The sequence below is a fragment of the Hippopotamus amphibius genome, chromosome 13 (assembly GCF_030028045.1).
Source record: "Hippopotamus amphibius kiboko isolate mHipAmp2 chromosome 13, mHipAmp2.hap2, whole genome shotgun sequence".
Lineage (NCBI taxonomy): Eukaryota > Metazoa > Chordata > Mammalia > Artiodactyla > Hippopotamidae > Hippopotamus > Hippopotamus amphibius.
Genome location: NC_080198.1, coordinates 22,579,859 through 22,603,985, shown reverse-complemented (window position 1 = coordinate 22,603,985; position 24,127 = coordinate 22,579,859). Strand labels below are relative to the sequence as shown.

The following is a 24,127-nucleotide window of genomic DNA, read 5'->3' as shown; positions in this document are numbered from 1 at the left end:
CACAAACAACCCCCTATCTTAACAGGTTTGAAAAGGTTGCCAGGTAAAATATAGAACACTGAATTAAATTTGATTCAGATAACAAATGATATTTTACTCTAAGTATATCCCCTATATCGCATGACCTGTGTCTTTATTTGCTAAATCTGGCTAACCCTAAGGATTGATGCCATTTTTTTTTCTTAATATCATCAATATTGTGAGTGAAACTCCCACTAATTCCATAAGGTAGAAATCAACAGCATTTGGCTTGTAAAAACTGTAAATTTAAAGTTCTGAATAACAAAATTTAAATCAATTTCATCCATGCAGAACTGTGCAGATAGGGCTTTTATAAGGAGAATTTATAAGTACATATCACTGTCCACATATCCCATCCCCAAGGAAACACCAATTCTTGTTAACTTGCACAGAATTACAATACTTTGAGCTCTAAATTATTCAGCAGACCTAGTGGACAGAATTGGATTGTTTTTCATCCCCTCCGTTTCACAATCACAACTTAAATTCCCAGATCCTTCATTAGGAAATTTAATTGTTTGACCTTTTCAGCGTTAGAAAAGCTAGCCTCACGGGCTAACTATATCTCTACGAAAAATTCTTTCCATTCACCGATAAGACTTCCTTACCTTTCAAACATCTAGAAATAGCATCTCCAACATTAGCTCCCTTGTGTCTTACATTTATTTTAAAAATATTAAGTATCTATAATGTGCTAAGCACCCTGTTAGATGCTAGAAACACAGACAAGATAACCAAAACACGTCAACAGTAAAGTTTCTACTTTGTTTCAAAAGGCTTGCAGCCTATGAGGCAGATAGAATATGAATTATTATTCACACATTACAGGTGAAGGAGCTAAGTGTCCAAGAATTAAAGGGTCCCACATTAAGAAGTAAAGAGCCAGGGTTCAATAACCGTCCCTGGCTCCAGGCTTTGGGCACTTTCCAATATTTCTTCAAAGGAAATCCCAGGCTACTTAGTATCCTCACCACTCCATTTACCGGGAGCAAAAAAGGAAAGCACCTGAATCCCTTTATAACGTTCATGTACTCTTAAAAGTGGAACAGGTGTTCTCTGGGTGCTGGAGAAAAGCAAGGCATTGAGTGGGAGTTACAGATCCTGAGCCGTTACAGCCGTTGTCGTAACCAGACCAAGTTAATCTGTGGAAACCGAAGCACTCAGTCAATGCGACGCTATTTCAATTGGGTGTCACAGGTGACTCATCAGAGATGGCTTGCTTTTCGGCTTCCTTATATATATATTTTTTTGGTGTGGGGTGTCACATTTCCTTCGCATTTTTGAACAGCTCTCTTCTTCATTTCTAAATTTTTCTGGTTTCACAGCCCTCACGCGGAACCCCGCTTTCATACGGGAAGCTAATCATTGGCAGGAGGTTTAGGAAACGAAAAAATAAGGTGGAAAAAAAAAAAATCCGGGGGCCTGGAGAGAGGCCTAAAATGGGGAAATTTGCACTTCAAGAGCTTTCCCTACCCCAGCCTCTCAGAATGACAGTTCTCCTCAGCCAGAAGACTACCTCTCCCGGCAGGCACTGCGTGCCCCACAGACACAGGCTGGCGGGTTCCCAGCTCTCCGCCTCCGCCCGGACCAGCCAATAGGAACCCCCGACTTGGGCCTCCGCCCAATCCGGACCACGCGGGAGCGGGGGCAAAAAAACTACATTTCCCGACGAGCCTATGCGCTCCTCATGGCCAATCGGCGCTCGGAGTTCGGAGCACAAGGGCGGAGCCGGATGCATAGGCCACCCCATTGGCTAGGGGCGGCTTAGAAGAGCCGGAACCCGGGAGAGAGAGGGGCGAAATGACATTTCCTCTTTAAATAGCTGGAGCCCGGGCCGCGTCGAGAAATGGCCGCGTCGACAGGTGGGTCGTGTGGTGGCTAGGGAGGTGTGGAGGAGAGGTGGGCCGGGGGCCAGGCTCAGGCTGCGAGCTGAGGGGGCGGCGATGAGGAGGCGGAGAGAAGGATGGAGAGGTGGACAGGGATGAGGGAAGGGAGGATGAATGGTGTAGAGGGAGGTGGGCGGTCCGGCGGGACAGGGATGGGAGGCCGGGTACCCGCCGCCGCTCCGACCTGTTCACAAGGCGGTTGAGGGGGCACTGGCGGCCGCCATCCATCGAGCTTCCCTCGTGAGGCTCTGCCCTCCGCTCTCAGCTGGGACGTTCTGGCTGTCGGCGGAGTCGCCGCAGACACCTCGCCTGTTCTGCCCGAACGGTCCCTCCGCGAGCACGGGGCTTCGGGCTCGCCGGGCTCCCGGAGGAGCAGGCTGGTTTGTTTGAACTTGCATCGCAGCTCACTCTTTCCCAGATCCTACCTCGCGGTGTGTATATGGGTGTCTGTATACATATATGTATTTCTGTAGTGGGGCAAAAACAAGCCAAGCAAATAAACACCCGTCCCCCGCCCCAGCCTACACACACCAAAAAACCTCAAAACCAAAAAAACAAAAAATAAAACCCGCGACGCTGCAACTGGCTCCGAACTTCTTGTGGTTGTACGATTTTTCTCCTAGATTTAAGTAAGTCTTCCCCAACACCGAATGGGATTCCATCTTCAGACACAGCCAACGATGCCATGGACCCCTTCCATGCTTGCAGTATTCTTAAGCAACTCAAAACAATGTACGATGAAGGACAGCTGACAGACATTGTAGTGGAAGTGGATCACGGGAAAACATTTTCCTGTCATAGAAACGTTCTTGCTGCAATCAGCCCTTACTTCAGGTATGATGATGGTGGAAACCTCTTTTGATATCCGCACCAAGTTCCCTTTCTCCCTCAGTATTGCCCACTTGATTTTTATACTGAGATGCAACAATGAAATGAAACCAATGCATTTGTTTTCTGAAAATAAATACCAGGCCCTATTTTATTAAGCCCTCCCCCCCTCCCCCTCCTTTTTTTCACTTGACAGATTCTTCTAGAATTCAGGTGTTTGGTTAAGTTAGTGAATATATGTTTGTTTGTATGTTTCAGAAAAAATCTAAAATCGCACTGCCCCATATGGCAGGCACTAGCCACATGTGGCTTTTTAAATTTCACTTATCTAAAATTAAGTAAAAGTAAAAATTCAGTTCCTCACATACACTAACCACACTTAAAGTGCTCAGAGGCCACATGTAGGTAGTGGCTGCCACACTGTACAGCCCAGAACTTTCCATCACTGAAAAAAGTTTTATTTGACAGTGCTGATCTGGAATTTGTTCCAAAAATTTATCCAGAATTTCTTTAGTGCATGTTAACTCTTTTAGAATTTAAAACACAATAGCCTGTTCTTTTAAAAACAAATTACCCATTTAATGGATTGTTTTAATGCCATGGGGATAAGAGCAGTGAAATAAAAATGAATGAAATACAGTTTCTATGTCTCTTAGGTCCCAGGCTACTGATTATTTCTAAGATTTCCAGATGTATTTTTAAGCTAAATTTTCATGTTCACTTATATTCATCTTTGTATATCATAAAACTTTGAAAAGTAAAATTTCAAAACGGGTCTAAAAAATAATTTCATACTCCAAGAAAAGCTCAGTGATAAAGGCAATTTCCTGTTTGAGTTTAACTTGTTTTGTTTCAAGTGCTCACTTTAAGCCTTTCTGTATTCAAAAATGGTGCACGCATGACTGTGAGATAGTTTTCTCAACCACACTCTAAATGTGCTTTTTCCTTTTGAAGGTGCTTACCTTTATAGGGCATATAGCAGTGTAGTGTTCCAGACAGTTTCTGGTTCCTCTTTCTCAGAATACTGGGTTAAATATAGTCACTTCAGTTTGATGCTTGTGATGTAACCATTTAGACTTGCGTAAGGTAGGTCACTGGACTATTAAGTATTAAGCATAACGAGGCAGTGAGCTGGAAAGGAAAAAGAAGAAACTGGTATACACAGAAGATATGAAGTTAGACCTCTAATGGAAACTGCTGGTGAGATTCATTTATTTAGGCTATCCATTAGATATATAGTTAGGTCATTTATGTGTTTAAATATATGTCACAATTACTGCTTATCAAGCTCTGGGCAGAGCTCACTTTGCATATATTACTTTATGTAATCTTTACAATCAGTCTCTACACAGGTGTTGTTCCCACTTTATGTGTGAAAAAACTGAGGCTCAAGGAGGTTAAGTGACCTGCTAAATCATCTATCTAACTAGTAAGTGGCAGAGGCTGGATTTGATTCCAGAGCCAGGCTTCTTAGGCACTGTATGACTTTTAAGGAACAAGAGTGGGTCCTCTTTAAAGTTTAATATACAGAAGTGTTCACTGTATATTAGATTTGAATAGTAAAATAAATAAATAAATAAATTAATTAATTAATTGAAAATGTCTATATCTCTCTGTAATTTTATATTCTGGCTTATATCATTTAACTATAATACTTACTTAAAATTAGTTTTGAAGACCTGACAAATCACTTGGAAAGAAGTATGCTACAGTTGATTTTCTTAATCTCCAAGCAGTTAAGGAAATGCTTGGGAAACTTTCTAAGCATAAGATATGTGAATTCGAATGAAGACATTTGGCTAGAAAACTTAAGGATTAGGTTATCCTCTCCTGATAGAGCTTTTTGTAAAGAAGTTTCTTGGCACCAGTGTTGTTCCTTATGTGAGATGCAGAAAGTCATACTTAATAGTTTCTAAGTCTTGCATCACTGATGGAGGAATAGAATAGCTTGAAATCTGGCATGGCTGTTTCCTGATCCCAGTAACTTGTCAGAAGTAGAATTTGTATGATTATTAGAAACTGTTTGCTGCTCAGGATTTCGTGTGAGGAAGTACTCCCACTTCATATAGAGTTTACATAAGGAACCTATTAGAACAGAGGAGAACTTGAGTGTCACACTGCTCCTATGTGTGCGACCAGCTTATTCAAGTCAATAGTAGCTGTCATGATAAAGGGCTATGTGGTAATGTTCTTCTTTGGGAGTTAATCTTTGCGTAATGAAGGGCTTTATTTTTCTTTTTAATTGGGAGCTGTATAACTGAGTTTTTCAGCACCTGAATTAGAAACCAGCTCACACATAGGAACATCTAGTTTTCGGTCATTAAAAAAAAAAAAGCCTGCATGATATTAAACTTAAAATTTACACAGTAGAAGTAAAAACAGGACTCAAAGCATGGTTAACCCAGGCAACAAGCTGGGTCCAGCCACCCTTGTATACCTCCAGTATTCTATACTGCATTCTTGAATTAATTTCGTGTTTTTGATGAAGACTTTAAAAGTGACCGGAAATCTTCCCATTTAAGGGTATTTTTTTTCATAACATCACACTTAAAAGTAAAGCAGGAGGGGTCTGGAACTGAATAATCAAGTTTATCACCAGTGTTAGGTCAGTGTCTTCAGTAGACATTTATTAAGCATCCTAGGGCACACAGTCCTTTTCTCAAGAGGACTTTACAAGAGCTTTTGATTTTTTTTTCAATTTAATTTTAAGAGCAGGCTAGAATGAAACCTTAAAGGAGGGAGAAGGAAGGCAAGTGATGTTTATAAGTGACTAGCACTTTAAAGAGCCAGGCTTTTGGTTACTTAATGTTTTGGCCAAGAAAGTACCATAAATGCACAGATAATTTAAAAAAAGAAAAGAAAAGGAAAAAAAAAGGCTTGGTCTCAAAGACAAAAGTTTGGAATTTTGAAAACCATTATCTCCAAAGAATCACTTGATTCTTAAACACTGTTTAATCTTTGTTTATATACAAATATATTGTGTTGGTCAAAAAGTTCCTTTGGGTTTTTCCATAAGATCTTAGTAGGTAAAAGTAGGTAACTAAAAATAGGTAATCAAGGAATATACATGATTTTCTCAAAGCAAGCAAAGGTTTTCAAAATATCCAAGGATAAGTGAACTGATGTTCTTTATATTTTTTATAATGCTTAAGGAAGCATTCAAAGGATAATTATTTTAAAAAGGAATAGGTAGAAAATACGAACTTCTGAAGAACATCTTGTTTTTCTAAGATGAAATTTTTAAAGATATATTTTGGGCACAGGTTGCCTTGTAAATTTCCACTGGGGCATGAAAAGTTTTATTAGACAGTCTCTATATGCTAATGTGTCACAATGACATCCTATGGATATTCTTAAACTTTCTGACTGACCTGGTGATTGAAGATCCAAGTCCCTGAGGCAACTTGACCAGAAGCCTGGATTGGGCTCCAAGGAGAATAAGATGTCCTGGAGGATTCCATGCCACCTTTTGGTGTGTTTTAATTAGGTATACTCTCCTTTTCTCAGAGTTGGCACAAAGTGGACTGACTGGTCCTGAGAATAGGAGTTTTTGAGATTAGACAGACAAAATTCTTCTGCTAGATGATCAACTTTTGTCCCCTTTCCTGATGTTCAGGATATCAGGAAACATGAAGTATTTTTCAGTTTCAAAAGGTAATCTTTGTGGTAACTTTATGCTTTTAAAATTTTGCCACAATACGTTTTATTTGTAGCGCACATAAATTCACCACTCTTTCCTTCCTAGATCCATGTTCACTAGCGGCCTTACAGAAAGCACTCAAAAAGAAGTTCGAATTGTCGGTGTTGAAGCCGAGTCGATGGATTTAGTGTTGAACTATGCCTATACCTCCAGAGTTGTTCTGACAGAGGCCAATGTTCAAGCCTTGTTCACGGCAGCTAGCATCTTCCAGATTCCCTCCATCCAAGACCAATGTGCTAAGTACATGATCAGCCATTTGGACCCACAGAATTCTATTGGGGTCTTCATCTTTGCAGATCATTATGGCCATCAGGAACTTGGAGACCGGTCTAAAGAATACATTCGTAAGAAGTTCCTGTGTGTCACCAAAGAACAAGAGTTTCTCCAATTGACGAAAGACCAACTGATAAGCATCCTAGACAGTGACGATTTAAACGTAGACCGGGAAGAGCATGTTTACGAGAGCATTGTAAGGTGGTTTGAACATGAGCAGAATGAAAGAGAAGTGCACCTTCCAGAAATTTTTGCCAAATGCATACGTTTTCCTCTGATGGAAGACACCTTTATAGAGAAAATTCCACCTCAGTTTGCACAGGCTGTAGCCAAAAGCTATGTGGAAAAGGGACCATCCAGTACCAATGGCTGTACCCAGAGACTTGGAATGACTGCGTCAGAAATGATTATATGTTTTGATGCTGCCCACAAACACTCAGGAAAGAAGCAAACAGTGCCTTGTCTAGATATATTCACAGGAAGAGTGTTCAAACTATGCAAACCACCAAATGATCTAAGAGAAGTTGGGATTCTCGTATCACCAGACAATGATATTTACATTGCAGGAGGGTACAGGCCAAGCAGCAGTGAGGTATCCATTGACCACAAGGCAGAAAATGATTTCTGGATGTACGACCATTCCACTAATAGGTGGCTATCCAAACCATCCTTGCTTCGAGCCCGAATAGGCTGCAAGCTGGTGTATTGCTGTGGTAAGATGTACGCCATCGGAGGGCGTGTCTATGAAGGTGATGGGAGAAACTCACTAAAATCCGTGGAGTGCTACGACAGCAGAGAGAATTGTTGGACGACTGTTTGCGCCATGCCTGTTGCTATGGAGTTTCATAATGCTGTGGAGTACAAAGAGAAGATTTATGTTTTACAGGGTAGGTGCCTAAGTGATTTAGTTTTTCATGAAAGGGTAACAGGTCAAATTGTGGTTCACTCACTTATAGTAAAACATAAGCAAAACACGTTGTTCCTGTTCCTTGAGGAATGCCTCTGGCTTTCTTATCGTAAACTATTTGTTGGAAGGGTCTGTTCTTTAAAGGACCAGTAAAGAAAATAAACTTTTCAATCAGAAAAGGCAGGTACTTTCAAGGTCCTAAAATGATCCTGTGTCTTATGTTCTTACTGTGTTTTGACATCATGTGGAATAAGTATTTTTGAAAACATTTTTTTCATAAATAATAGTTCAGGATTTGGGAAAAACTCTTTCAGAGCCATTTTTAAGAGGCTAAACCCATTTATTTAAACTTCAATGTAACATTAATTCTCCAGAGAGAGTAGTACTCTCTGGTGCTTTATTTTAGTTGAATAGAAGCATGGGCATGATTTAGGTTTGTTGATCTTGCCAAAAAATGGAATATCTGAAACTTGCTTTCAACAAGAAAGCAGGTTTGATACATGACTTTTTTGCTCTTCGATAATATATAATCAAGAAATATAGCAACTACTTTTCTTATGGAGCTTACTGGATTAGTTTAGAAGAGAAAAAAAACACAAAGCATCAACTGCAGTTGTACTATTCAGTTGCCAAAGAATTTTGTATAAGCCTTATGATGTCAAGTTATGAAACTTAATTGCAAAGAGTTTGAAATTACAGTCTTCAAGATTTTAATTTCACTGCAGTTAATGTTATCATCCATAATGCATTGTTTTCAATTTTTTTTCACTGAAAAACTTTGAGATGTCACCTTTTTCTTACTTTTAACATTATGAGACGGACAATAATATTCTTAGGTTAAAATTTTTTGTTTAGATGATTGAAAATTCGTACCCTGCCAAAGATGATCTAGTAGAAGTAGAAAGAGGAACTGAGTAAGAGTAAATAAGATATTTAAGGTTCTAATTTGTGCTAACATTTTCCTTGTGTTTGGTTTCTTATTTTAGTTGCTTGAATGCTGAATGCAGTGTTGACAATACCAACATCTTTATTCTTCTTTTGTGTCTTAACTGCTTATGCATAAATATTTTCCTTACATTAACTGCTCTAATAAAACAAGGAGAAGGGGGGCAACTTCTGTGTAGATACACGTGATTTTTTAGGTCTTTTCCTATTGTGGGGTTTGTTTGTTTGTTTAACGTTCTTTGCTCTAATCCTTTATTTGACTTAAAATTAACTTAAATGTAATGTTAATTCTCCAGAGGGAGTAGTACTCTCTAGTGCCTTATTTTAGTTGAACAGAAGCATGGGCACGATTTAGGTTTGTTGGTCTTGCCAAAACGTGGAGTATCTGAATGGATGTAAAATATATCAGGTATGGTTGGATAGGCTATGTCATCCAATATGATGAAGCTCTCTCTTATATGTTTTGGTTTTGCTGGCTGACCAGTTAGTTGATAGGGATAGTATTAATTAGAAGACTCCCAAATGGAATGTAGAGGTTGTGTATTAATATAAATACTAAAGCAAAGTAACAAGGAATTAATAGAATTTCAGAGCTGGAACGAACATTGTTTAATCTGAGATTGTGTTTTATATAAGAGAAATCTGAGGCACTGAGGGTTTTCCTAGTTGCCCATCACTGGTTTTAATTTTTTAAAGAAGAGTTTAGATTTTAAAAATCAACTTTGAAAATGTGTTATCTTCCCTCTTTATAAGAAATTTGTAGAGAGGTAGTACGTGGTAGAAAGTGTTAATTCCTTTCTCCTTTATTAAGAATCATGTTACGTGTTAGTCAATAAGTGTAGGTAATATGCAAAGTTGGGAGTTTCACAAGCTATTTTATGAAAAACTGAAATTATAGCATCACTTTTATTAAGTAGGCAGTTATATTTGTTGATAGGAGTTAACCTAGTTCAAAACAGTTTTCAAAGGGAAGCTCAATTTAGAATAGGTACTTTAATCTAAACAAAGCCTCTTTATATAAATAAACTTGACATGAATAGTCAGAAGCTTAAGCTCTACCGTCAGTGGCTATTGGAGAATCATTTAATCTGTTCATAAAGGGTTCAGATTTTCATGTCAAGGATTTTATACAGATGTTATCATTAACCAAGCTCTTGTAAATCTTCACTAATTTAATTCTTTTTGACATTTTTATATTGGCAGTCTAACTCAGCACACCCGTTCATTGTCAAAACAGAACTGAAACTGACTCACTGTCAGTTCTATAAATGATGTGCATGTTTTCTGTCATCTTAAGGTCATGTTTTCTCCTTTTGAATATTTGTCTTTGCATTACAAGCAACACTAAAGGAAACACATGAGTGGCCCATAGACACAAATCTGAACAATTCTATGTACTATCTTCTAATTATATAATTAGCACATAAATTTATAGTGGTTTATTCATGATTAAAACTATATATATATTTTGATCTTACTGGCTAACCATTAGTAATAATGTTCTTTTTTAGAACTGGCTTAAAATAAATTTTCTGAATACCCAATTGGATAGAGTAAATGGAGCCAAGCTCTTAACTATTATTCTGCCATCAAGCCAAAGTAACGCCTCATACTTCCCCATTTTGAACACCCCAATTCAGGTTAACTCTAATATCATGTTATTATGTTGTGCCACGGAATGAAGATGTTTTAAGCTTTCTTATAATATTTCATGTATCCTTGGAGATTATAAAAGAAATACTTTAGAAAGTAAAATATTTGGACAATTTACTCTTGGGTCGTCAACATACAAATGAAAGAGACATATAAATGTACATATTCTTGTTTTCTTTTCTTTTTTTTTTTCCTTTTTCTTTCTTTAGGAGAATTTTTCCTCTTCTATGAGCCTCAGAAAGACTACTGGGGTTTCTTAACCCCCATGACTGTGCCTAGAATCCAGGGCTTAGCAGCTGTATACAAGAACTCTATCTACTACATAGCTGGAACCTGTGGAAATCATCAGCGGATGTTTACTGTAGAAGCCTATGATATTGAGCTCAATAAATGGACTCGTAAGAAGGACTTTCCATGTGATGAGTCCATAAACCCATACCTTAAACTGGTACTTTTCCAGAATAAACTCCATTTATTTGTTCGAGCTACTCAAGTGACCGTCGAAGAACATGTCTTCAGAACCAGCAGAAAAAATTCCCTTTACCAATATGATGACATCACTGACCAATGGATGAAAGTGTATGAGACCCCAGATCGCCTCTGGGACCTTGGCCGGCATTTTGAATGTGCTGTTGCTAAACTCTATCCTCAGTGTCTTCAGAAAGTACTTTAATGAGTGGCAGCCCTTAGTGAGCTCACCGGCATCTCGTGCTCGAGGAAATGTAGTCTTTCAATGATAGAAGAGGTGTGTCAGTATTTAAGAAAGCTGAGAGTTTATACATGGAGATGGGTGCTCTTAAATGAGTGTAGGGAGGGATTTCTTTTCATCCTTATGATGTTTTCATTTCAGTAAGCAAAAGGTAACAAAGTGCAATTATCAGCATTTTTTTTTCTGGTAATCACATCATTCTAGAATTTTGTGATGAATAGTCACTGAGTTACCAGATGAATTGACAACTATGCACTCTTAAAAGAGCGGTTAGGGTATTATAGGTTAGAGACATCCAGAATAGTTTGACGTGAATTTTTATTTTAAATACGGGTAAAAATCTGAGGCAATATCACTAGGACTGTAGCTGTGACCTCTCTACTACAGAGATGCTCTCACTTAGATCCTCATTCTGAATATGTGTATATTTGTGTACTGTTCTCAAGTGTACTGGATTTAAATGTGTTCTGTTATTAGAGTAGATTGAAGGAAAAACAAATCAGTCTCAGAGAGAGCTTTTAGTGTCATTGTTTTATATTTCCCACGTTGCTTTAAGTTAAGCTAAAGTTTTAAAGTAGCAGTTTTCTGTTAACAATTTTTTCAAGTGCCAACACTGTCTCATTTTTTTTAAATCCCGAAAAGGGCTCAAATCACAGGTGGCTGGTGCTAGTATAAGTTAATTCATGTGTATAGTTAGGTAGATTTAAGTTGTCTGAGCCTATGCTTAACTTTCAAACTGGTGTGTTCATTTCATGGCCATAGTCCTTTACCTGTTGAACTCTTGTGATCTCATAAGATTCTCTACTTACATGATGGCAAGGTATGGCCAGTTATAGGTCTAACTAGATTCAATCTTAGAATCGTGAAAAGAATTTTATACTCATTTTGCACTAACATGGGCCATTTTGTCACCTAACCTCCTTTTCCATCCTCTACCTGCCCGTTCATTATCAGTACAATGAAAACTAACTTATTTCTCTTCTGCACAGAGCGTAATGTGAAGTTTTACTTCTACTTTTAAAATTCTGTTTTCCAGAAACAAAACTTCTGCAGTAGTCTAACTTAATGGCTTTTACGTTATCTGTGACAATTAAAACCTCATTTTAAAAAATTTTTGCACTTAACAGTTATGAATAAGTTTTCATTGAAAACCTTGTTCTAGCTGAAGGTGACTGAGAAGGAAAAGAGTGAGTGAACAGAACCAGAGCATTATAGGTACTAAATCATTTTTCATATTTAACTGATGAATTTCTAACAGTTAGCTAGAAATATTAACAGAGGACAAATCAACTCATGTGTTATACCTAAGGCAGATATTTGGATCAGTAACTTTTTACTCTGCCTGGAATAATTAATAGAGGATATAAGTACAGCCCAGAGTCTGTCCTTAACTGGAACATTTTGATTCTCTTAAATCTCTTAAAGAAAACAAACTGACATGGTTTGTATTAAAAACTCTTGCACAAATTGTAATGTGATACTGTGAAACAAATTTAAAACATTGCCTCTTTGCATCACATACCTCGTTTTTCAGAAACTTTCCAAACTGCTTGTCATAGCCCTCTACAAGTAGGGAACGTTTCCTTAAGCCGAATTTAAAGTGGACAGCATGTAGAGAATTCAAATTTTAAAATCTAGTCTTGGGAAGCTGGATACGTGCTTTTTACTTACTGGCCTTGGTAGTGTGTCTATAATCTCCTTATCGACTTTGTCAACTAATCACCTATGTTTTTTCTCCCCAGTTTTTCTTTATCTTCCTGCTGTTTTGGGGCTATTTCTGTGAGCATTTGGAAGCATCTTTACTGTGTTACATTGCAAAGGGGAGGAAAAAACAAAACTGAGTTTTACAAGAGACATTCATGTAATTTATTTTTGAAAGCTTTGTTGCATATCTAAGACTTCCTGCCGCTTTTTGACAATCTCCTGTATTTATTTAGAAGAATGTGTTACTTGAAAACATGACATTAGAACAATGAGTTCACAATTTACATGTGCCATGTGATGTATAGGAGTATAATGTACTGTGGTTAATTCTGCAGTCCGTTTACTTTATTGATCTGCACAACAGTTGATCCTTTTGACGTAACAGTTTATATTGAGGGTGTGATCTAAGTATAGTGTGTCAAAGCCAAGGTTTAGAATTTGCTACGGAAGTAGACTATATATTGAATTTTGTATGAAGAACTATTTGTTTAAATTATATAGCGGGGATATTTTGCCACTTTTCAAATGATTTCAGAAGAGGTCCTAGAAAACTAAGATTAGTAATATGCGTGGGTCTATGTTTAGATATTTAAGGTACATTTGCATAGTATGATGAGAATATAAGTAAAAGGCACAATGGGTACTACAGAATTAAAATATGGGTAATACAGAATTAAAATATAGGACTGACAGATGCCAGTCCCACTTGACCTTTGTTTTTGCATTTGAAGAAAGTATGCAGCACTTTCCTATATATTTTTTAACACATTGAAAACTGGACATGGTATACTATGTTATAGGAAAGTAGGAATTGTATTCTTTATTTTCCATCTTTGTTTTCTGTTATCCTACAAAGTTGATGCTTAAGCATCAAGCTGATTTCATTGGTGCATGAGGAACAGTGGATGTAACCTGCAAGGAATCAGATTCCCTACGTGAAGCAGTTTAAAATGGCATTCAATGTTCAGTGCTCAGGTATGTAGTAAGTACTGTAGTCCTTTGGGGGCATACGTGTAGATATTTTTAAACATTTTGCCATAATTGCACAATTTTTTGCATTTTTACCTGATGGCATTGTTTCTTATAATAAAGCCTTTTCTGACTGAAAACTTCCATTGTTGTAAATTGACCTCTGACTAGTGAGTTTTGCATAATTAAAACTTGGTGAAAATCATGAAATACCTTATATCAGGAACAGACGGAAATTTTAATCTATCAAGTACTTGGTCTCTGGTACAAAATGAACAAGTTGATGTCACCTTATATAATGCTCTGGAAAGTCTAAAGCAAGCTCACTCATATTGGTAGCTCCTTTGTTGAATTGGTTCTGCCCTCAACTCCTGGTATCCCACTCCTCTCACAATTCATGTCTAATCCATCAGAGAATCCTGTTGCCTCTTCCTTCAGAACATACCTAGACTCTGATCACATTCCACTTGCACTGCTATCACCCAAGTCTAAACTAGCCTAACTTGTCTGCCTCAATGCTTTGCCACTGAATTGGTCTCCTTTCAATCACCTTTGACCTCTTGTAATCTGTTCTGTCCTCCACACAGTAGCCAGAGTGATCTTGTTAAAACATAAGTCAGGTTACATTCTTCTGCTCATATCCCCCTAGTGGCTTCCCATCTCCCTTCTTATGAGAGCCACACCCCTTCCTTCCACCACTTATCTAGAACCCCGCTGCTCAGACTACGTTGGCATTCCAACCCGCTCACTCCATTCCAGCCACACTGACTGCTGTTCCTTGGCCACACCAAGCCCCTCCGACATCAGGGCCTTTGCTCTTGCTGTGTCTTTTGCCAATGAAGCCCTGACAACTCATTTATTTTATTTAAGTTTCTATTAAAACTCCAGAAAGGCCTTCCCTGACCACCTTGTATAAGATAGAATGCCTTCCAACTCCACCCCAACCTGTACCACCTATCTTTTCCCGCTTTATTTTTCATATATCTCCCCCCATTGAAATGTAAGTTCCATGAAGGCAAGGGATTTATTTTATTTCTTGTTCATCTCAGCTCAGTGCCTAGGACATACTAGGCATTCAGTGTTTGTAAAAAATGAATTTTCATTTAAGTTTTAGAGCACCCTGAGATATGATAGAACCAGTGCTATCACCTCTATTTTATTAGATTAGAAACACAAAGACCAAGTGAATCACTGAAGGTCATCTAATTAATGAGGCGCTCACCCTGGATTAGAACCAAGCTTTCCAATTTGACCTCAACCTAGTTTCTATGTGCTACGTTAGTTCTAAACAAAACTGATACAAAGGCAGATGCTCTGTATTTTGTGTTTAACAGTTGCCTTTTCTGAGTCCCACCTTTTCCCCAACACTATTATTTATAATATCTACTATAATTTATAACTGATTGATTCTCAACAAGGGAGTAGATGAGGTAGGAAAATACCTTCAGTCACTCATCCTGCACCCCCATCATTATACCATTATGCTAATATACCACTGTTCTGTTTTTTTTATATATATACATCTTTATTGGAGTATAATTGCTTTACAATGCTGTGTTAGTTTCTGCTGTACAAAAAAGTCAGTCACCTACATATATGTAACATGTATCTCCATCTTGAGCCTCCCTCCCACCCTGCTAGGTTGTCACAAAGCACTGAGCTGATCTCCCTGTGCTATGCAGCAGCTTCCCACTAGCTACCTATTTTACATTTGGTATGACATATATGTCAGCGCTACTCTCTCACTACATCCCAGCCTCCCTCTCCCCAGCTGTTTCCCCAAGTCTGTTCTCTATGTCTGTCTTTATTCCTGCCCTGCCACTAGGTTCATCAGTACCATTCTTCTAGATTCCATATATGTGTTAGCATACCTATACCACCGTTCTGAGTTCAGTCCCTCAAACAAATTGAAGAAAAAAAGAAAAGGCTTGAGAAATACTGATTTAGAGTACTGTTATTTTGGTTCTGTGAAGTTAAAATGACTTGCCATTTTAAAAGCTTCGCTGTTTGACTGGTTTTTAATGAAAAATTATTTGCAAATGCAAAAATTAAAAATAAGTGGTCTGGGATCTCTAACTCCTCAGAGGAATGCTGTAAATGACACTGGCTAGTTTTTTGAAGTGAAATTTGGAATTTTATGTAATGGATTTGAGTAGGGAAAAAAGTTTTTTCTCTCATTTAATGTGTCTAGGATATACTAAAGGTTCTTGACTTGGAACTTTGGTAGACAGGGTTTAAATGGCTTTCGATAGTAAACATGAAGAGGTAGCATTAACTACCACCAGTTCTAGTAAATATCAAATTGACGTGTCCTTCATTCTCATACTCCACACTTCATTTTGACGACCTATATCGCTTTGGTAGAAGATCCCAGAACCTAGAAAGTTGGGCATCTGGTTCATGGGTCTGCTGATTTTCCTCCCTTTTTTGATAACCTGCTTTAGCCTAGTTTACTTGTATGGGTTCATAAGGAGGCTATTGTACATGGTTGGACAGGGGAATCAATATGGCTGCTATCCCAGAGAAAGGAAAAAGTGAAGACGTTCCAGTCGTAAAGTATATATTTGGAGATTTAAATTGCTAAGCCACAAGGCAAAATTTTAACTTATGAAAGTGTAAAGTATTCTATGACTGCTGAGGGGGACACAGTTCAGTATGACTTAGGTAGCCATAGACACAATAGTCTACTTTTTAATCATGTATTTTAAATCACTAAAATGATAAAAAATACATAATAAGCTTCCTACTAGCTACCACCTCTATTATTTAAATTCACTTGCTCAAGAATCCTGCAGTTAGGTTTTTTGGGTTTCACTGAGAGGCCAATCCACTGACCCCATGACTTTTCCCACTATCCATCAGCCCCTACTGGGGACTTTTTCTGAACTTACCCATCTTAAATTCCATGATCCATTCAAAATAATGTCATTTTACATTTCCTCAGTTCCCTCTCTTTACTGCTGCCATACTTGCCTGAAAAAACCCCAGCCCCGAAGATCCCAGCTCCTCTGTGCCTGGCCCTGAGTGGAGGAATATTGCTGGAGAAATTCCATGGTCAAGCTGACTCTCTTTGACATGATGTACCTCCCATAGGTTCTCAACATGGTGGAACAGTTTTTATCTTTTCTCAAATAGCCATATCTGTCACCCATCTTGGTTCTTAGTTCTCTACTTTTCTTCATGATGTGTCAGTAAGATAGCAGCCATTATATAGGTGCTTCCTTTTCCTCCCACCATCTCCCTGAATCTTCTCTGCTCTTCCTCTTAAAATATGTGGAGGAAATGTGCTATTTCTACCCGTGGTTGTTTATGCTTCAGTTCCTTTACCATTCCCTCTCCTGAGTCATCCAACACTCCTCTCAGATCATTCTATTAAAACAAAAAATGCACCTTTCTCCCACTTAGCAAAACAAAACAAAACAAAACAAAAACAAAACAAATTGTCCTTCAGTCCAGCACCTCCCTCTACTTCGTGCCCCTTCTCTTGGCTTCCATGAAAGACAAATGTTCGTAATGGGTTGTTTCTACAAGGTGTTTCTATTTCCCAGCTTTCATTCACTCTTCAACCCACTCCAGTCACTATATTCTCCTCAGCAACCAAACGCCTGTCCTCAAACTCTTCAACAACATTAAGCTGTAAATTCATTCTTCACATTTCTGTCCTCATCTTCCTTGACCTCACAGACATGTATGGCACAGTCGACCACTATCTCCTTTCTGAAGCCCTTTCCTCCCTGGGCTCCTGGGACACCATGTTCTGAAAATTCTCTTGTTACTGGCCTCTCCTTATTAACCCCCCTTTACTGGCTCCTTCTCTCCCTGAGTCCTCTTCTGTCTTCTCATCTGCCCTCCCTTATTTCTTTGGCATTGAATGTCATTTGCATGCTGATGCCTTTCAAGTTTATATTTTCAAACCACATCTCTACTTTTGGTTCCAGTCTCCCATCCGACTGCCTGCTAGATAGCTCCTATTGGGTTGGTGGAGACATCTCAAACTTAACATCTTTAAATCCTCCTTTCCCATCACCCCCTAGAAAGCTCCACCTGCAAAATGCAATTTATATCTGTCCACTCCTCTCCATTTCCACTGCTCTCACCTATGCTGAAGCCAGGCTTCTACTGCCTGCACTGCTACAGCAGCACCAAAACAGTTCTGCCGATTTTGACTTGTGTCCACATTCTCAGTAATCCATCCCCAGTAAAACAGCCAGAGTGATCTTACAACAAATGGTATTGTGTGATTGCCAGGGATAGAATGTAGCAATTGCTTACCATCAGGTGCTACATAAAAGTCCTTGCTTACTTCTCCATCCTTATCCAGTGACGCTTTCCCCCTTTCTACCTATTCTTTAGATACACTGGCTGTATCTAAAGACCTTGTCGGTATTCCTCCCGTGCACACTTGGCATTCACTGTTTTCATGGATACTGACCTTTATGGCTTCCAATTGCTATACAGGTATTCCAGTTACAGGTAGTTACCCCTGAGGAGCAGCTTATAGCCACTTCCTGATGGGAGCTTCTTCCCACAGGTGGGCTAAGCAAGGCATGTTCTAGACTGTGTCCTGGGGTTCCCCAAAGTGGATGAGCCCTAGTTGCCCATAATATCTGCTTGATAACCACATCTTCCCTGATTCATTTTCCTACTCTCCTACCAATGCTTCTTGGGACCACCTTCCCTCCCTCTAATGAACTTCTTGCATTCAAATCCTTGTTCTTGCACTCAAATCCTTGCTCATGACTGGCTGCTGCAAAAACTCAACTGAAGACACTGGCCATTTTTTTTAATCCCTCAAGGCTCCTATATTATGAGCTTTGCGCATGCTGTTTGCTGTACCTGGAAACATGGTCTCTCCTTCACCTCTGCTCTTTGCATGACCACTTCATTCTTATCTTCAGGTCTCAAAGAGATCTTCCTAGCTAAATCCTATTGCAGTATGTAAACTTTTGTTTCAAGTAAACAATCCTAGCTAAAGTAAATGCCCCTGTCATGCTAGATCTTACCACCCAAAGTGTCCCACCCCCCCAGCTCCCACAACTTTTCGCTGTCTCTTCACTAAACAGAAAGTTCTGTGAGAGCAAAGCCCAGCCCTATTTGCCATCCACTGTTTGCCCATACCTGGAAAAGTATCTTGCATATAATTTTTTAAAATAAGCTTTTATTTCAAAGTAACTTAAATTTCTAGAAAAATTGAGAAGATAGAACAGAGTCCTCGTATATCCCAGTTTCCCTTATTATTAACATCTTATGTTAATAAGCCAATATAGATTCATTATTATTAACTAAATTCTATACTTCACTAAGAAATCCTTAGTTTTTATATAATGTCCTGTTTATACCCCCAAATCTCATGCAGAATACATAACATCTAGTTGTCATGTCTCCTTAGGCTCCTTTTGGCTGTGACAGTTTCTCAGACTTTCCTTGTTTTGGTTGACTTTGACAATGTGGAGGGGTACGGGTCAGACATTTTATAGAATATCCCTTAATTGGGATTTTTTTTTTCTCAGATCTTTATTGGAGTATAATTGCTTTATACTGTTGTGCCATCTTCTGCTGTACAACAAAGTGAATCAGCTGTATTTATACATATATCCCCATATCCCCTCCCTCTTGAGCCTCCCTCCCACCCTCCTTATCCTGTCCCTCTAGGTCATCACCAATTCAAGTGGAATTTGTCTGATGTTTTTCTCATGATTAGACTGGGGTTATGTGTTTGAGGAAGGAAGTCCACAGAGGTGAAGTACCAATCCATGTCATCATATCAAGGGTATATACTCTCAATATGACTTGTGACTGTTGATGTTAGCCTTGATCACCTGGCTGAGATAATGTTTGTTAGGTTACTTCTCCATAAAGTTGTTTCCCCCTCTTTCCTTTCAAAGTAAGTCACTGTGTGCAGCTTCCACTTAAGGAGTGCAGAACTATATACCACCTCTTTGATGGCAGAGTTATCTACATAAATTATTCGGGACTCTACTGCAAAGATTTTTCTCTTCTCCCTAATTTATTTATTTATTCAATCATTTATTTTTATCAGTATGGACTCATTTTATACTTTGGGTTTATACACACACACACGCACGCACGCACACCTATACACTTTGGGTTATAATCCACTACTACTTTATTTTGTGGCTTAAATTGTTCCAGCTTTGGCCTTTGGGAGCTCTTTCCTGTGGCTCCTGTGCCCCTCGGACATACTCCCATTAATGTGAGTGGTGTTGTTACTGTTTTTAATATTTTATGAGCTGTTCCTATTTTCGACCCTACAAGATGCTCCAGGCTTAACTCGTATGTTTCCTTCCCCAGTCCTGGGATCAGCCATTTCTCTAAGAATCTCTAGTTCTTTTCATTGGACATCTGGTCACTCACTGTACTCATTGCTACTGGGATGTCTTTGTTTCTGGACCCTCTCAGCTGACTGAAAAAGGAAGTATGTGTGCATATAAAATATGTGCTTTATATGTACATACCTAAAAAATTCCTATATGAAGCTATAATCAACATGAAGCTAAATTTTAGTTCATACTGATGTGTCCTACTGTAACCCATTGCTACATGGAAACCGGTAGCCTTCTCTCCCAGTTCAACGGTGAGAAGCCTGGCTTCAATCATCTACCATCCATTTACTAAATTTTTTATTTCTAGTAGATGCATACAGTGGTATCAGAATTGTTACCTATACTCCCAAGAGAAGCAACTTTATCAATGAGAGCATGGTGCTTATGTACAGTTCTTTTGTCTTTGCTCTTACAGACTCTACTCATTTCTACAGTTATTTAGGTCAGCACCTTTCCCTCCCACCCACTTCAGGGAACTTGTTTCATACATTTTAAATAATTTACATGGTGATATAATTTTTATTCTTCAGCCTATGGTATGGTGGATTATACTGATTGATTTCGAACTGTTAAACCAGACTTACATACCTAGAATAAAACCATTTGGTCATGATATATAATTCTTTTTATACATTGTTGAATTTGATTTCCTAATATTTTGTTCAGGATTTTCATGTCTCTGTTAATGAGAAATACTGGTCAATTGTTTTCCTTTCTTGTAACTTTATCTGGGTTTGGTGTTAGAGTCATAAAAAGAAGTTTTTCCTCTGATTCTGTTTTTTTGGAACAGATAATGGAAAATTGGTATAATTCCTACCTTAAATGTATGGTAGAATTTACAGTTGAAACCATATGAACCTGATGCTTTATTTTTTGACAGTTTTTTTTAATTAATTCAATTTCTTAAATAGACACTTGGTTACTCAGGTTATATATTTCTCCTTGAGTGAACTTTGTTTATGTCTTTCAAGTATCTGGTCCATTTTACCTACATTATCAAATTTGTGGGCATAGAGTTATTCAGAATATTCCTTTATTACTCTTCTAATGTCCATGGAATCAGTAATGATTAACCCTCTTTGATTTCTGATTTTGGTAATTTGTATCTTCTCCTTTTTTTCTTGGTTTACCCAGCTAGAGGCGTATCAATTTTATTGGGCTTGTCAAAGAACCAGATTCTGGTTAACCAGTTATCTCTATTGGTTTGTGGTTTTCATTGATTTCTGTTCTAATATTTATTATGTATTTTCTTCTGCTTGCTTTACACATTAAGTGCTCTTCTTTCTCTAATTACTTAAGGTGGAAGCTTAGGTTACTGATTTTAGACCTTTCTTCTTTTTCTACTATATGCACTTAATGCTATTAATTTCCCTCTAAGCACTACTTTTGTAGCATTTCACAAATTTTGATATGCTGTATTTTCATTTTGTTTAGTTAGTACAAAATATCATTATCATGTCTTCTTGGAGAAATAACCCTTTCATAGTTATGTAATCGCTGATCATCTTCCTTGTTCTAGAGGCTTCCTGTCTGAAATTAATATAGCCACTCCAGTTTTCTTTTAACTAGTGTTAACGTGATATATTTTTCTCCATCTCCTTTCTTTTAACTATCTGAATCTTTATACCCAAATGGATTTCTTGTAGACAACTTATACTTGGGACTTGTTTTGATAACCACTGTGAGAATCTCTGTCTATTCATTGGTATATATAGACCATTCACATTTAATGTGACTATCGATATGTTTGGATTAATATCTACCGTATTTGTTACTGTTTTCTCTTTGTTATTCTTATTCTTTGTTTCTTTTTTTCCAACTATTTTCCTGCCTTCTCTGTTTTGAGTATTTTATATGATTCTATTTTATCTACTCTTTTTAGCACATCAATTTTACATCTTTAACATTTTTTTCCAGTTGTTGCCTAGATTTGCAATATACATTTTAAAGCTAAATTTACCTTTAAATAACACTGTTCTCCTTCACGTAGAGTGCAGGTTAGAACAAAGTTCCTAATTCTTCCCTTCCAGCTCTTGTGACAATGCTATTCATGTCACTTAAACTTATGCTATAAACACTCAATACATTGCTACTACTTTGACTTTAAACAGTTATTCTTTTAGATCAATTAAATAAGAAAAATAAAATATTTTACTTTACCTTCATTTATTCCTTCTCTGACATTGTTCATCTCTTTATGTAGATCTAAATTTCTGACATTTCATTTTACCAGTTTCTGAAGAATTTCTAACTTGGCTTTCAGGGCAGGTCTGTAGGTGATGAATACCTTCAGGTTTTGTTTGGGAAAATTTCTCCTTCATTTTTAAGGATAATTTTACTGGGCGTAGAATTCTAGCTTGTGTTTTTGTTGTTGTTGTTTCAACCCTTTAAATATTTCATTCCACTCTTATTGTTCACATAGCTTCCAAAGAGAAGTATAATGTAATTCTTATTTTCATCCCCTTATAAGTAGAATGTATTTTTCATCTCATCAAAAAGAAAGATTTTCTTGTTCTCTTTGGTTTTCTTCAATTTGAATATGATACCTCTACATGATGGTTTTTGTTATTTATTCTACTTGGTGTTTTCTGAGCTTCTTAGCTCTGTAAGTTGGTATCTCTCATTAATTTAGAGAAATTCTCAGCCATTGCTAAATATTTCTTCTGTTTCTTTCTCTTTCTTCTCCTTCTGGTATTCCAGTTATGTGTATGTTACACCTTTTGTAATTGTCCCACAGTTCTTGGATATTCTGTTCCATTGTTTTCCTTCTTTTTCTCTCTTCATGTCAGTTTACAAAGTTTCTACTGACATACATTCAAGTTCACTGTTTTATCAGCCATATCCAGTCTACTGATGAGTCCATCAATGGCATTTTTCATTTCTTTTATAGTTTTTTGAGTTCTAGTATTTATTTTTGATTCTTTCTTAGAGTTTCCATCTTTCTGCTTACATTACCCATCTGTTCTTGCCTGTTGTCTGACCTTTCCATTAGAACCCTTACATATTAATCAGAGTTATTTTAAATTCCCACATGGACAATTCCAAAATCTTTGACATATCTGAGTCTTGTTCTGATGCTTGATTTTGCTCTTCAGATTGTGTTTTTCTTGCCTTATTTTAGCATGTCATAATTTTTGTTGAAAGCTAGACATGATGTATCAGGTAATAGGAACTGAGGTAAACAGACCTTTAGTGTGAGGATTTATATTAATATGGCTGGCAGTTTGGGCTGTTCGTAATGACTGCTGTAGCTACGGGTACCAGAGGCATCAAATTCCTGTAGTTCCCTTGTTTTGTCTCCCCTCTTTCCTTTGGACTTCTCTAAGTAATTCTCAGAAAGAGTTTACGTCTTGTGACTCAGCTATAATCCACTCTTATTATCTGCAGCCCTGTTGGTGTGGTGGTGTGGGTGAGGAAGAATATTGTAAAGTTTCATGATTAAATCTCAGTATTTTAGTGGGCCTGTGTCTTGTAACCTTCTCCACTGGTACAGCTTTTTATTTCCCCTTGCCCCATTCTCCCTTGCCTGGTTCAGTGTTCCTAATCTATTTCCTTAAAGCTCTGACCCCTGTTGACTGTGTTCATTCCTTTTCCCCTTAGATAAGAGGGGAAGGCTAGCTCTTCCTCCAGCTTCTATGAAGGGCAGTCAAAGTATTTTTCCCTGGAGAGCAGGCCTTTGTTATGGAAGAGGCTCTGGGTGTATTTCACAATTTTTACCCCTCCCCTCATGCCAGAGCCTCTACGGAGTCTTTCTCAGCTCTTCACCAGGAGAACCTTGTTCCTGTAGGTAAAGCCCACAAAAGTGCAGGGGGCCAGGAATTTCTCACTCTCCTGCTACTCCACACTCAGCTTTCAGCAATTCATCAAAGTTACCATTTAAGTGGTTTTTTTTTTTTTTTTTTTTTTTTTCAGTTTATGGCTCTTGGGACTTCTGGTCTAGGTAAGCAGATCTTGACTCTAATTGTCTGGATTCACTTGTACTCCAGGTTTCAGGGTGACCACCCTGCAAACTAATTTCTCTGATGGGTCCAAGAAAAGTCATTAATTCTCAGTTGAACAGCTTTTTTTTTTCTTTTCTTATTGTAAGGTTGGGAGTGACAGCTTCCAAACTATTTACATTTCACTGCTGAATCTGGAAGTCCCTATAATAAGCTTCTACTTGTTTACTAAGTGAATGAGTTATTCTTT

At 37.9% G+C, this 24,127-nt stretch overlaps 1 protein-coding gene across 1 annotated transcript; it reads left to right on the top strand.

The window, feature by feature from the left end:
- The first annotated feature begins 1,810 nt into the window (after nt 1-1,810).
- Nucleotides 1,811-13,712, top strand: KBTBD8 (kelch repeat and BTB domain containing 8). The gene is made up of 4 exons (XM_057704363.1): nt 1,811-1,883; nt 2,531-2,741; nt 6,481-7,595; nt 10,423-13,712. Exons 1-4 carry the CDS (start codon nt 1,868-1,870, stop codon nt 10,884-10,886), a joined length of 1,806 nt encoding a protein of 601 aa, XP_057560346.1. The 5' UTR covers nt 1,811-1,867; the 3' UTR covers nt 10,887-13,712.
- Nucleotides 13,713-24,127: the final 10,415 nt, after the last annotated feature.

Excerpts from the sequence above, each read along its gene's own strand:
- KBTBD8 (XM_057704363.1), top strand. Across the intron at positions 2,742-6,480 it reads GCAATCAGCCCTTACTTCAG|ATCCATGTTCACTAGCGGCC; the intron begins GTATGATGATGG and ends TTTCCTTCCTAG. Across the intron at positions 7,596-10,422 it reads GAAGATTTATGTTTTACAGG|GAGAATTTTTCCTCTTCTAT; the intron begins GTAGGTGCCTAA and ends TTCTTTCTTTAG.